The sequence below is a fragment of the Nilaparvata lugens genome, chromosome 4, assembly GCF_014356525.2.
Source record: "Nilaparvata lugens isolate BPH chromosome 4, ASM1435652v1, whole genome shotgun sequence".
NCBI lineage: Eukaryota > Metazoa > Arthropoda > Insecta > Hemiptera > Delphacidae > Nilaparvata > Nilaparvata lugens.
The window spans coordinates 58,704,372-58,718,825 of NC_052507.1; the positions used below are offsets into that span (position 1 = coordinate 58,704,372).

The following is a 14,454-nucleotide window of genomic DNA, read 5'->3' on the forward strand; positions in this document are numbered from 1 at the left end:
CATTAGATTAAACCGTAGAAATACTGTAGACCATAGAAGATAATCCAATAATTAAAATAGTGTATTCCCATGTCTATTCTACATACAATGGCTGCTGAAAATCAATATTTTTCAATAAGCCTATTTCACAATTTGATTCAATCTCCACTCTAGAATGAAGAATGACAAATAAAAATTGAAGCTTTTAGTTAACTGAATAGTCGATTTGATTGACTGTCATATATCCAATCGCAAAATGAAAGCTCCATACAGAACACACTCATTTCTTGCGGCGTTGATTTTGTGTGCCGAAACTAAACGGAAAAACGAAAAAAATTGTGATTTCCATTTGGAGAAGAAAAAATGAAACGAATCATGTGTGTACGTCAGAGAATGATGAATTTGAGGCTGGCATTGTGTGATGTGTAAAAGATTTGCATATAAATTCGATCCAGTGTGGTTCAGTGATTTGACGTTGGTCGAATTTCAGTCTATTACGTCGTTGGGGCGCTGGGATTGGTTCCATTTTTCCCCGTGTGCATATATAATCCTCTCTAATTCCTTCCTTATTTGGATCCGAGTGCTTAGAGTTCCCGTGTTTTACTTTCATTACTGTTGCAATCGCTGGGGAGATTGTTCTGGGTTGTAGAGTATAGATTCATCTTTTTTTCAGAAAGATACAATCACTGGAAAGATTGTTTTGAATTGGAGTGTATTTATAGTAGATTCATCAATTTTGATGGATTGTGGGATTGTTCCATGATTGAATCGAAACAGAAAATTTCCACAGTTTTTCCACAAACATAGTTATATTTGGACAAAACTCAACTTTTATCAGTTGCTGAAACTGAAGTTCTCTGCAAATGCATGATACAGACTATACATGATAGAAATACATGAAGGTAGAAATTTCTACATAATTAATCACAAATGTTCCACCAGTACTCTTCCTACATACAATGGCTGCTGAAAATCAATATTTTTCAATAAGCCTATTTCACAATTTAATTCAATCTCCACTCTAGAATGAAGAATGACAAATAAAAATTGGAGCTTATAGTTAACTGAATAGTCGATTTGATTGACTGTTTGATATCCAATCGCAAAATGAAAGCTCCATACAGAACTCACTCATTTCTCGCGGCGTTGATTTTGTGTGACGAACTAAACGGAAAACGAAAAAAAAATGTGATTTCCATTTGGAGAAAAAAAATGAAACGAATCATGTGTGTACGTCAGAGAATGATGAATTTGAGGCTGGCATTGTGTGATGTGTAAAAGATTTGCATATAAATTCGATCCAGTGTGGTTCAGTGATTTGACGTTGGTCGGATTTCAGTCTATTACGTCGTTGGGGCGCTGGGATTGGTTCCATTTTTCCCCGTGTGCATATATAATCCTCTCTAATTCCTTCCTTATTCGAATCCGAGTGCTTAAAGTTCCCGTGTTTTACTTTCATTACTGTTGCAATCGCTGGGGAGATTGTTCCGGGTTGTAGAATATAGATTCATTTTTTTTTTCAGAAAATTACAATCACTGGAGAGATTGTTTTGAATTGGAGTGTATTTATAGTAGATTCATCATTTTTGATGGATTGTGGGATTGTTTCATGATTGAATCAAAACAGAAATTGTCCACAGTTTTTCCACAAACATAGTTATATTTGGACAAAACTCAACTTTTATCAGTTGCTGAAACTGAAGTTCTCTGCAAATGCATGATACAGACTATACATGATAGAAATACATGAAGGTAGAAATTTCTACATAATTAATCACAAATGTTCCACCAGTACTCTTCCAACACCCAATGAGTAGCAAAATTCATCAAAAACTCCTATTAAGTTATCTTCTTGAAAAAGAATGCCATTGCAGAAAGCAACAGGTCGCATGCAGACAGATTGATCGATTGAGTACTTTATTTATTTAGATTACAATATATATTGACTTTTACAGTTTTATATACAATATTTTACAATACAGCAGAGTTTTAGATAAATTTACATAATATAAACTAAAAAAATAATTATTGAACTGTATATGATATGAAGAAAAAAGAAGCAATTTGGAATAACTATACAAGATAATATTGTAATGCATCTACATAAATTGACTGAGCTTTGGACAGATTGAGATTATCGAATGTTGCAACGCACACAGACATCCGTCTGTCTGCGTTTGTGCATCACGTCTTCATGCAGACGTTTGATCTCTCCTCTTTAATCTTTGCTGAGTAGGTTGCCCTCAAAGCTTCTGCCGCTATAATTCTGATTTCAAGTTGAAGGTCGTCACGACATCAAGTGGGAACGTGAACAAATCCTTTGATGTATCCGCATAGGGAAAACTCACTCATGATGATGTGTATCTTCACACATGTCGTTAATAAACTTGATAACGGATTACCAGTGTCAGTGGCAACAGATAGAGAAGACAGCTTGAAAGCAATTTGGGGTGAATTTGATTACCATCAAGATCATGTAAAAACTTGATCATTGGTAAAACTTGACTACTATCAAGTTAAAGGTAACTAAAGTCTGTATTATCTGTACTTGTAACTGATAGACACTGATAATTGATCATCATTAGAAATTTATAAGTATAAAGATGTTAAACTAATCCGCCGCTTTTCTGGTGAAAATCTCATGAAAAATTGTGTTATTCCATCATTGATCTGAAAAAGTTCAATCGATTGATAATTTTTTTCTTATTCCTCAGTCACTGATGGAAATCTTCATCTATCACATTTATAATAATATAATGAATATGAATTGATTTTTGTTGTTGTTCTATGCAATGAATGTTTCTGAAACGAATCAGTCACATATGGAAAATTATGAGAAATAGTATTTATTCAAATGCTAATCGAAAAATAATTATTATTTAACGAAAATTCAAAGTTAAATGCTGTGAACCACCCCTAATACTCCTGCACTGCAGCTATTGACAACAGGGTTAACAGCTGGATAACATCTAGTTACAGTTATAGTTTACAGCTATAGTTGAGAATGAGATGGTTCACAGCATTAAATTTTGAATTTTCGTCCAATAATAATTAATTCACATTTGTGGCGCATAAGTCTGTACGCACCTTCACAATTCTCTTGACATTAGTTTTCTCCATTCTGTAAAAATATAAGATTTTCCTAGTTTTGTACTGTCCACCGTTCGTAACTTGGCCTCTGGAAGGAATGCAGTCGATCTAGTTTTAGGCGTGACATATATGGCACTGGAAAGCCAGGTAGCGAGTACACAAACGCTGTGGTCTATTTGCCTTCGCCAAATGTAATTGAGCAATTTCCATCCCACCAAATTTGTAATTTAACCAGCAATCTATAAGTAAAATTACATCCGTACGTTTTTAGTCGTTACATAAAATAATAGAGTTTAAGATTCAAGTTCAACTTTCAACTCAGAATTCAACTTTTTCGATGAAACTAAAAAAAACATTGTTTTTTCTGAATATCACTTCGCTTAGACTTATTATAAGATGTACTAAAAAGGGTGAATTTTATGACAATATACCGGGGATAATGGTTAAGTTACTCTCTATTGGTTTTCAATATTGTTCATCCAACATATATTTTAGTAAAAATAGATTGAAATGTACATCCATGTCGAGACAATTAGAAGTTTCCCCAGTCTGTGACATTGTAAAAATGCTAGTTCTATGGAGGCTATTCCACAAAATCACTATAACTATTTCAAAACCAATTTAATAAATCGCTATAACTATTTTAATAACTATTTTGAAACGGCTCCTAGCCTAATGAAAAAATAACACAACATTTCGACGTTTACTCCGGTCAGCTGTGGAAACAAAACTGAAAGCTGAATGGTGAATAGCTTTATCAGTGAGCACGGTTTGTAGTCACACTACCGAGTCGTCAACAACATGGCGCCACTCGTTCATTTTCACCCTACGCCTCAGACCTCAGAAACCAAGTTACGAGCGGTGGACAGTATGATGAATTCATAATTTTTCGCTATTGAATTGTTCAGAGATATTGCATGACATATTACCTACCTCATTGACTCCCCTGACTATGGCTCGCATGGTGGCATTCCTGGGTCCATCTACAGTCTTGCCATCATCGGTGGGACCCCAAGACGCGCTGTAGATGTCAATCAGGTTGGGCTCGTGGCCCATCGAGTTCGCCTCTATCAGATCTGTCATGTAAGGCTGGTCCAGCATACGGATTCCTGTGTTACAAACAAATGAAATTCATTGTTGAAACTTCATCTCCTCAACGTTAATAATAGTTTTGTAGTACCGTACTTCAGTACATTCATAGTAAATTTAATATATGTGAAATTATATATTTTTATCAATATTATTATCATTAGAACAAATTGTCAAATTTAGAGGATGAACATTTGCAGCTCCAAGATGTTTTCTACAAATAGTTCAAGGCTCCATCACAATGTACTCTGTAGATTCTTATACGAATATTCTAAACTTATTAAATCATGAACTCTTAAAAAAAATGTAGGCCTACTGAAACTGAAACGGCGAGCTTTCAACTAATGAAATTCCATTCAGTAACCTGTGAATCCCAATATAATTTTGTATTTAATTGAATAGTAACCTACCCAGAAAGCCGTATGTGCTCTAAATAGTTGATTGAAAAAGAATTAAGAATGTGAAAGTTGATCAAAGTATATCGTTTGTAAGAATTCTGACGTTACACTGTCCAAACTTGAGTCGGGCAACCCTTGGGTGAAAGCACTACATGCTCATCCTTGATAAATTTATAAACTTGAAAGAACTCTTTAAAATTAAATTATATTGTTTATGGGCTTAACCCTTCATTATCAAATTCATTTATTAATTATTATTGACAAACAATATTCTTATATGATTTAGTAAATTTAAAATAAATGCAACTTGTCATCACATGTTGTTCCTTAGTGACCCTGTGTGTTCGACCTTGCTTATAGCTTATTTAGTTGCTAATATCATATTCATTTCAGAGGTCAATAGTAACCCATCATCGAGTTACTTGATCCTGAGGAAATAGAGTACAATTAATCCTTTGATTAATTGTCAGGAAAATAATCTAGTATACTCTAGACATTTTTTCCTATTTCGTGTGACAAGGGTACTTCCCAAAACAGGAATTAACCCTCAGATAAGTGCCGTCACCGACAGGAGACTGGTATAACCATCACACGTGGCTTAGGAAACACAAACAGGTTGGCCCTGTTTGATAAAGAAGTTTGCACTTCATTATCAAAAAATATTGCAATCTTCCAAGGTTGCTCATAAAATTAATTCTATCAAATGCAGTATCTCTAAAATATCATTTGAAATCATTACACCTCAAAATAAGTTTCTGAAACATGATTCTAGATTCAATAAAATTGTTGAGAAACTTCAACTCATTCTACATATTCAACAGAAAAATCATAATGAAAAAATTAATGGGGAATCTTGAATAAAGTTCGTGAAATGTATCTATACAGAAACTATCATATCGTAGCAATTTCACTTAGAAAACACGTATCAAACCCATAAACAACCAACTAAAAGAGGTAGAACACACCATTTGAACAATAAAAATAGTTGGAATAACTTATCCAACTGACTGAAGGCATTGTCAGCGAAATAAGAATGGAGGTGGCCATAAATTGGCTTATGGCGTTTATTCACTTCAAGTTCTACTAATACTTGTCTCTCGGGCCATAAAAACGTTGATGGCAGCTGGGCAGGCAACTGCCATAAACTGTACGAGTTTTATGACTAGCTTTTAATTGGATACGGGTAAACGCTGTCATGAACCTGGCTCTTAAGGTGCAACTGAGGTGGTGTTTCCTTTAAAAAAAATAAGGGAGGATGAAGATGAAAACAGGAAAACTGGTAGAGGTAGAAGAAAAAGAAAAAGATGAACGTGAAGGAGTAGATGAAGACGAATAAGAAGAAGGAGAAGAAGAAGAAGAAGAAGAAGAAGAAGAGAAGAAGAAGAAGGAGAGGGAGAAGAAGGTCAGGAGAAGGAGAATATACGAATTGAAGAGGAATAACTTAAAGACAAAGCATTATATGACATCAAGTCATGAAACAAGGAAGGACAACGGCACAAGGAATAATCAGTATACAGAGCAAAATAAATAGAATGGAAGAGTGCGATGCTAAGACATGGTTGACATGGACTGATGGACAATCAGTGAAAAGCGTGTTTTGGTAAATTTGAATGAGGCTACAAGAAAAAATAAGAAGTAGTGAACTTACATGAATAATAAGAGAAAGGCAGATGAAGACAAAAATATGAGGAAAAGGTGAAAAGACAGGAAAGAGAGAAAGAAAGAGGAAAATAATAGTAGAACTTGAAACAGATGAAGCTGTGAAGTGATTCAATGAATCCTAAATAAGTCCCCTTCGTTACATTGTTGAGTGAGTAATACAATAATCAGAAGTGGAAAAAAACGCATTAGTAAGTATAGTGAAGCTTCAGGAAGAAGTAACAGAGATACCAAGACAGATTTCAAATATTGACATGGGAGATAATGGAAGAGGAAAAAAACGGAAGAAGTAAACGGAGAAGACTTTTGAGAGAGGAAAATTTTGAGAAAGATGAATTCATAGATATCAGGTGTGGAAGAAGATAGAGGGATAGAAGAAAAGTACCTACATGAATTAAGTAGGAAGTGAGAGTATCAACAGTATACCGATAGATGAGGGAAAAAGCGAGTGAAAGAGCAATAGAGAGGAAAGACCGATGAAGGGGTTGAGGACGCACAATGACGGATAAGAAGGATATCAGAATACAGAGAGAGAGAGAGTGTGTGTGTGTGTGTGTGTGTGTGTGTGTGTGTGTGTGAGAGAGAGAGCGAGAGGGTGAGAGAGTAAAATAATGGGAAAAAGAGAAATAAGAAGAAAGTTAAGGAATTGCTTGATAACGAAGCCTATTAAAGGCTTAGCTATCACCTCCCTTTTTTATTACAACATTCAATCTCGAAAACCCATTCAACGGTGTGTTAACCCTTCTACCCTTCGCCCCTCTCCTTCTATGAATCTCTCCTCTCTCCATAAATGATAATTAGTAGAAGATAGGTGCAGCTCACCTGCAATTTTCGAGTCATAAGCCACGCCCACTCCACAGTAGCCATTATCCCTGGCAGCAGCCACTTCTCCTGCGCATCTTGTGCCATGGCTGGAACAGAATTTCAATTTCAAGTCAATGAAAAATTCATAAAATTTATGAACTTTTAAATTTTCAAAGAATTATATTAATGGAACGAGCTTCACGCATATGCTCGAAGCTAATAAAAGAACGAAAATTATAAAAGAATGAAACCTGTAAAGTAACTGATTTATCCGTAGAAAATGAGTAACGCCCCCCCCCCCCCCGAACAGGATAAGTTTAATGGGAGTCCAAGGTATGTGTTTATCCACTCATATTTAGTTTAATTGCAGTATGAGTTTATTTCATTTATTTGCCCTGGATAAGTTTACTTGGTGTCTAAGGTTTATCCGCTCAGGATAAGTTCAACTATACCAAATGATGATAGTCGTGATCTACTATTTTGATTTACACTGGTTATAGTACTTTTTGTGTAGTTGAGAAATTGATATTGTGGTGATTATTCATATTGAATGAAAAATACTAAGAAATTGTCAAAAACCACAGATTTATTGATACTTAGAAAGACCGGTTTCGGTTATTACACCATTGTCAATCTCTGATAAACTAGAACTAGATACAAGAGCAGCAGAACTTATACTAGTAGGCGAGTACTGCTATTGGTCAAGGGCATGAACGCCTGCCATTGGCCCAGCTGGACAGTCTCCTCCCACTCTGCTGCTCTTGTATTTAGTTTTAGTTTATCAGAGATTGACAATGGTGTAATAACCGAAACCGGTCTTTCTAAGTATCAATAAATCTGTGGTTTTTGACAATTTCTTATTCTTTTTCATTCAACTGGTTATAATATCTTCTAAATTGGTGTAACATTGACAACCAGTTGAAACATCCCAAATTTCAAGTACGATTGAGCGTTGAATAGAATTTGTATTTCTTCGAGCAAAGTAAATGATGAATTTCATCCTTGGATTACAATACAATCACGTCCACAAGCTCTTGTCGACAAGAATATTATCCACAGAGACGAAGTAGTTCATCTATTCATGGGAAATATCGCAGCTGTCATGGGATGTAATCCTTGTGGAAAGCAGGTGGGCTGATTTGCAGGGTACCCAACCCAAAGTACAGTTTGTAGATTTCAGCTGAAAAGCTATACGCATTCTATGGACAGATAGAACTTTATATACTTTATATAGAGGGATTGATCTATAGAGTTGTATAGTGGAAGGACGTGGGTGTTTTGGAGTTGTAGCTGCAACATCAATAGATACACTTGATAAAACATTACGTCATAATAGTAACACTCATTGAGCGTCGAATAGAATTTGTATTTCTTTGAGCAAAGTGAATAAAGAATTTCATCCTAGGATTACAATACAATCTACACTCATTATATACTTATTATACATTATACACTCATTATAGTTAACATGCACTTTTGAAGGTATCAGATAATAAAAAAATACTTAACAATACAACAGAGTTCTTTGTTATAACGTGGACAATATAACAAACAACTGTATACTCAATAACCATAGAGAAGGGAATACTAAAGTAATATATTATCTCTGTCAATTACATCTAGAGGGTTGAGATGAGATTCAGAGATACTCCAACCATTCTAAACTCATGAATTCTCAGATTAGATGACAGGAAAAGTCTTATTCATTATTACGAGTACAAATTGGATAAATATTATATTATTACAAAGTATATTGAAATGGGTAGCGGACAGGGTACATCACCCTATCAGGAAAGGTAGGGCTCTAAACAAGGGCTCGAGAGGGGGTTAGATGGATTCACCATCAACGCGGTTTCGCTGGGAAAAGGATATACCATCATCACAGTACCATCTAGGACATCTTGGATATACCATCAACGAGGTCTAGCTGGGAAAAGGATGCATCATCAACGCGGGGCGGTTCAGGGTACACATTTTCTACTCCCAGGGAGGTATAACAAAAAAAGCTGGGAAGGGCACAACCAAGGGTGCTCGATGGATGGTTTTCCAACTAGTTGGAACTATCTGAACTGAACGTGCCTACTAACCATCCATCAACGTTCTGGAATATAATCACCGTCAGAGTCGCATGCAATCGCGGTCTGGTTTATCAGTGTTTACGCGGCTGATTGCTCGTCCCTACAATTTATTCCATTTGTGTGGCCATGTACACATTGTGCACCGCGTGTAACGAGGCTTAAGCACGTTGCAAATGATCACAATTGGAATGGGAATCCGCAAACATCATAGTCGGCAATCAGTCACGTGTAACACGCGTCATTCTCTCTAAGTTACTAACCTCTCTCTCTTTCTCTCTATTCCTATGTACCTTTCTCACACACTCTCTCTCTTATCTCTCTTACTCTCTTTGTGAATATTCATTATCATATTTCTCTCTCAATCTCTCTCTCTCTGACTGACATAAAGAGACTACCCTCACGATGTTCAATTTGCAATGAATCGCATCGAGCGTCTTCCCACACAGAATGTATTATCTGATATACGTGAATGATTCTTTTATTCATAATTCCAGTAAACAAGTAATGTGAATATGATCACATTTTTCTATTGGTGATCTCAAATAATTGACGTATAACGAATTATACGTTTTACACCTGACGTTGACGTGAGATTTCAATGCAATCAGTAGTCAGTTTCATGTCACTCTTCAATGGGAGATAGAACTTGAACGAATGTGATTTGTTATTTGATTTAATAAAATACATTACTGATCTTGAAAGATTTATTTGAATCTAAGGATGACAGGGAAGATAAGTCCTAGATTCGCGCATCAAGGAATGAATTGGGTCACAGATCTATATGGCACCGAACCACGATGGTTTTTGTCAAATAGTGAAGCTGGCGTCTAGCGATTACCCTTCCAACGAAAGCACGTGACTCAACAAATGTGAGTGATGTTAGCGGTAACACGTTGGGCAGACCAAAGCCCAACTTCTCATATACAGAAAATCAGTTATCTCTTGATTATCAATGGAAAATTCCAAGATTGAGATAAAATTCAAGATGATTGAAATTCATGGTGAATTTAGATGAAACACAGATTCGCACGTTCAATAGTCATCATCATTATTTTACTTCAAGTCTGCTTGCTTCACTAAATCAATAAACACCTCTTCAAATCACTCATCCCTCTAAAAGCAAAGCACTTGATATCATTGATGACTGAAATCGTTTATACACAAAATGGCGGCTTCCGAAGCTCATAAAATGGTAGCTTCAACAATTGATTTATAATGGCGAGAATTTCATTCCTCGGCAGGTATAGGCTCTTGGTTGAAATCGCTTTTAGTATAAAGTTGAAAACCAATCAAGGTCTGATGTAAAAGGAACTCATTAATAAAATAATATTGATAATACTAATTATATTCAAGAGATTATTCTAGGAATAAATAGCACTTTAAAACCCAGAAATTACTCAATTTATATTAAAAGTGATCTAGAAAGTGAGAATGAGAACGGAAAGTCTCCTATTGGGGACTAGAACTAGTCTACTATTGGGCTACTGAGAATTACTCAATTCCATTAAAATGTACTCGAATTCGATTGAGGAACAGTAAAATGTGCAGGATAGAAGTCACTTCAATCATGATTATTGTAAACTTTTCATCAATCAACATAGAACGTTCACACGAGTTCCACGAATGTCGATAAGCCAATATATCTGATTCAATAAGGGAAGTTTGTCATGATTTGCTGAATTTTCGAATCCAATTCGAAAGTCTCTCGACGAAACTTCCATCGGGAACATTCTATTATTGTTGATTTTCAGCGTGTAGCTGCGAAGTCAGCTCCTGATTGGATGTGAACACATTGATTTAATCGTGTTTGCAATCGCGGAACGAGCAAATTTGCTAAAAGTGACCGTTTTGCATTTGTTTGCTGTCCCATAAATTGAGAAAGTTTACGTCCGTTTCAGAAAAGTTGAGTCTGCTCCTGAAACCAATAATGTCCGATTTGGGAATTGAGAATCCAGGCTGATTACATAATTATTATTAAGAATAATTATTGGAGTTGAGACCTGTTATATAATATGGATATTATTTGTGATACAAGTAATACAGACTTAATTAAACTCAATGGAAATTCAACATTTTGTTGTAAATTTAATATTGTAGTCTTACAATACTGAAATGTATGAATGTATAAATGTTATTTATCCCAACAGTTACTTCTGGATTGAATTTTGAAGTCTCTTAAAATAGATACATAGAATCAGAAAATTATACACTGATTTTCATATGATTTGCTGCACTACAGTAGATAACCTCACAAAAACCTATCTCTTATAATCTATATATTTGCAACTCACTTGCTTTTTGTTCAAATGAATAAATTCAAATATCCAAATTAAAGATAGTTTTAATAACGAGCGAGACCCCAAGGTTGTGAAACTCGTTCAAAATGCCGTTGATTTGCTGTTCTATTGAAATCTCTGGTTGGAATAAATTCACAATATTCAAGAAAAATGTGGGAATGAATATTTGTGGATTATGAATTGTGACTTTCACATGAATTTCCCTCTCTTAATTATTAATTCTCTCTATGGCATGAAAGATATCATAGTGATTTAAAACTAATAGGCCTATCCTTTCTCGCCTTATGAAGAATGAAACAGTTATTCAATCTTATGGCCCAACCAACTCGATCTGTATGTGGTTCAAAAACAATGAGCTGTAAATTTGAAGTTGATTGATGAAATCCTTCCACATTTATCGTCGAACATACAAATAAACCCAAAAAAGGACAACGACTCAAGCCTCAAGTTAATAAACGGAGCTCGCTATACGCTTGTTCGATAAATTTATTGTGCTTGATAGATTTAGATCCTTTATAGGCGAACAAAATTCTAGCACTAGAATATTGATCAAATCTTGATGAGTCTTCTGATAGTCAATCAGAGATATCTTATCAACATTACGATTCAGAGCTGGATTAATCCACATGACTTAGACCTTGGAGCTCAATTCATAGAGTTCAATTACGATTCAAAGCTAGATGAATCCCCACGTGACTTCAACCATAGACATATTGATCGATCTAAAAATATAGGTTGTAATAAATATTAAATTTATAGCATGCGCCTTATTGTACAAATAATACTTTATTACTCTAGTGATAAACTTGTTTATCAATCAATAAACCAGGTTTTAACTCTGAATATAACTCTTTATAGGCTCAACTCTGATAAGAAAATCATATTATGTATAGTTTGCTGGATAAGACGGAGCAAACCTGGAATCGAAATGCTTTCTCAGTGTACAGGGAATGTAGAAGAGGCTTGAGAATGAGATTGAGTGACCCTAATAAAACTCCTGTAGGTAATAAGATTCGCCTGAGAGGGTGTAAAAGAAGAATGGAAGAGAAAGAGGGAGAACTGAAGAGAGAAGGAGAAGAGGTTGGAAAAGAAGAAAAAGAAGAGGACGAGGAGAATGAGACGTAGACGAAAAAGAATAAGTTGGGATCAAAATACGAAGAAGAAGGAGAGTCAATGATGAGGATTTCAGGAAATTCGAAGATTATGAGGAAGAATGAATAGCAGTTCAAAACAGAGAAACAAAGATGGAAAATGAGAGAGAATGAGTGATGAAGAATAAGTAGAATAAAATGATTCTTCAATCCATGACGTGGCGAAATCTATTTTCACTTTACCTCTCAAACAATGTAATAAATATAGACTGATTTGTGAAATTTAAGAATTGATTATCATTGTATAATAGAATGAATTGGAAAATGAAGAATAAATGAAAAAAGGGATAAGAAGGAGGCTACGTCGAAAATGAATTATTTTAAATGGAACAAATAAAGGGTACAGTATAATGGGATAGATTGAATGTTATTCATTTCAATATTCACAAGTGGAATTATTTGGGTATCAATTAATTAATACCTTGTCAGGAAAAAAGGCAATGAATATCAAGCTAATGATGAAGTAGAACACATACAGAAGAATAAGAAGTAATCCATTCAGCTTTCAGCCACGAATTTTTATTTTGCATGAAAAAATTCAACCATTCCTAATATCTTATAGAGCTATTGTTAGTGAAGTAGTATAAGATACTAGTGATATAAGGTAGTAGTATTGAAAGAAGAAAGAAGAGAGAGAGAAAATTAAGTTTATAAACTAAACTCAAGCAGAAAAAGACTTCACAAAGTAAGACTTCAGGGAGTAGAAGTAAAGTAAAAGAAAGCAAAAGAAATAAGTTCTGAGGAATATAAGGAAAGACACGGCATACAGAGAAGAAGTCTTGTCTCAAACCACAGAGCAGTGACTTTGTTAGCTTGAGATTCACTTCAAAGTGGCAGCATTGACTGAATGGGAAGTACTGATGTTATTCATAAGAAATGCTGACAGATGAAGTGGATTTCATTGGAGACCGAGGACCAGTGTTAGCGTGAGATTCAATTCATTCTGTCAGCGTTGGTTAAATGGGAAGCACTGATCTTATTTGGAAGGAATAATGACAGTTTGTCGTGAATCTCATGGAAGACACGGGTCTGGTGTCCGGACAATTTTACATCGCCGAGAGGTCAGTCCGTGAGTCCATGAGTCCACTCTACTCAGGGGAATCGACTGCAAATTGATTTTCACTCCTTTCCCACTCACTCACTCTCTCTCTCTCTCTCTCTCTTTCCCTATATCTCTGTCTCGACCCTCAGCTTACGATTACTCTCTGATAGGCTTATCAACAGGCCAGAGACCTCAAATCACATCCCGTCGCCTTTTCAAGGTTCTCTCTTATTCAGATTTTCCGGTGCATACAGGCGATGATGAGCTCCAAAATCAATAGGGATGGTTTTTGACCTGAGCTGTGAGTGGAGGATATTGGAAAATCTTGCCATGTAGGGATGTCGGGATAAAATGTTACGCTAGTGATGTGAGTTGGAATAAAATTTTTCACTTTTTTCACGTGAATGTGGAGATTTTCATTCTATTTCGCTAGAATTTCACAGGGTTATTCTATAGTTTTGGGAGTACCATGTGATCAAGATGGCCTACAATAAGTGATAAGTTTTTATTGATCAACAATTATCATTCGTGATTTGAAAACCGCTTTTTGAAATAATTTCAAATCACCAATTTCAAGTGACAAGTTAATTATATTCTTGAATATATAAACCACTATCACCTTCAAGACAAGAAACTATTCAATGACTCAACAAAATACACAATGATAGGATACATCAATCAATAAGGATGTAGACTACAAGTAATTGCATGTAAGGCACAATTTACAACGCATCAATTAACATTGAAGCTCTCATTTACAGTTCAATGAACTGGACATTGAAGTGTATTGAGGTGCAATTGCACACTTCAACGCGTATTGATGCAAGTACACAGCTTCTATCAATTGAAGGTTGAGGTAGTAATACG

The 14,454-nt window shown here is 35.3% G+C and overlaps 1 protein-coding gene across 1 annotated transcript in view; it reads right to left on the reverse strand.

The window, feature by feature from the left end:
- LOC111062474 (neuroendocrine convertase 2) overlaps window positions 1-14,454 on the reverse strand; it is a 123,652-nt gene that overhangs the window by 25,943 nt on the left and 83,255 nt on the right. Inside the window, exons 6-7 of the mRNA XM_039425984.1 lie at window positions 7,038-7,126; window positions 4,003-4,178 (exon numbers count right to left, since the gene is read on the reverse strand). Of these exons, the coding sequence (XP_039281918.1) occupies window positions 4,003-4,178; window positions 7,038-7,126 (265 nt within the window). The remainder of the gene's footprint in view (window positions 1-4,002; window positions 4,179-7,037; window positions 7,127-14,454) is intronic.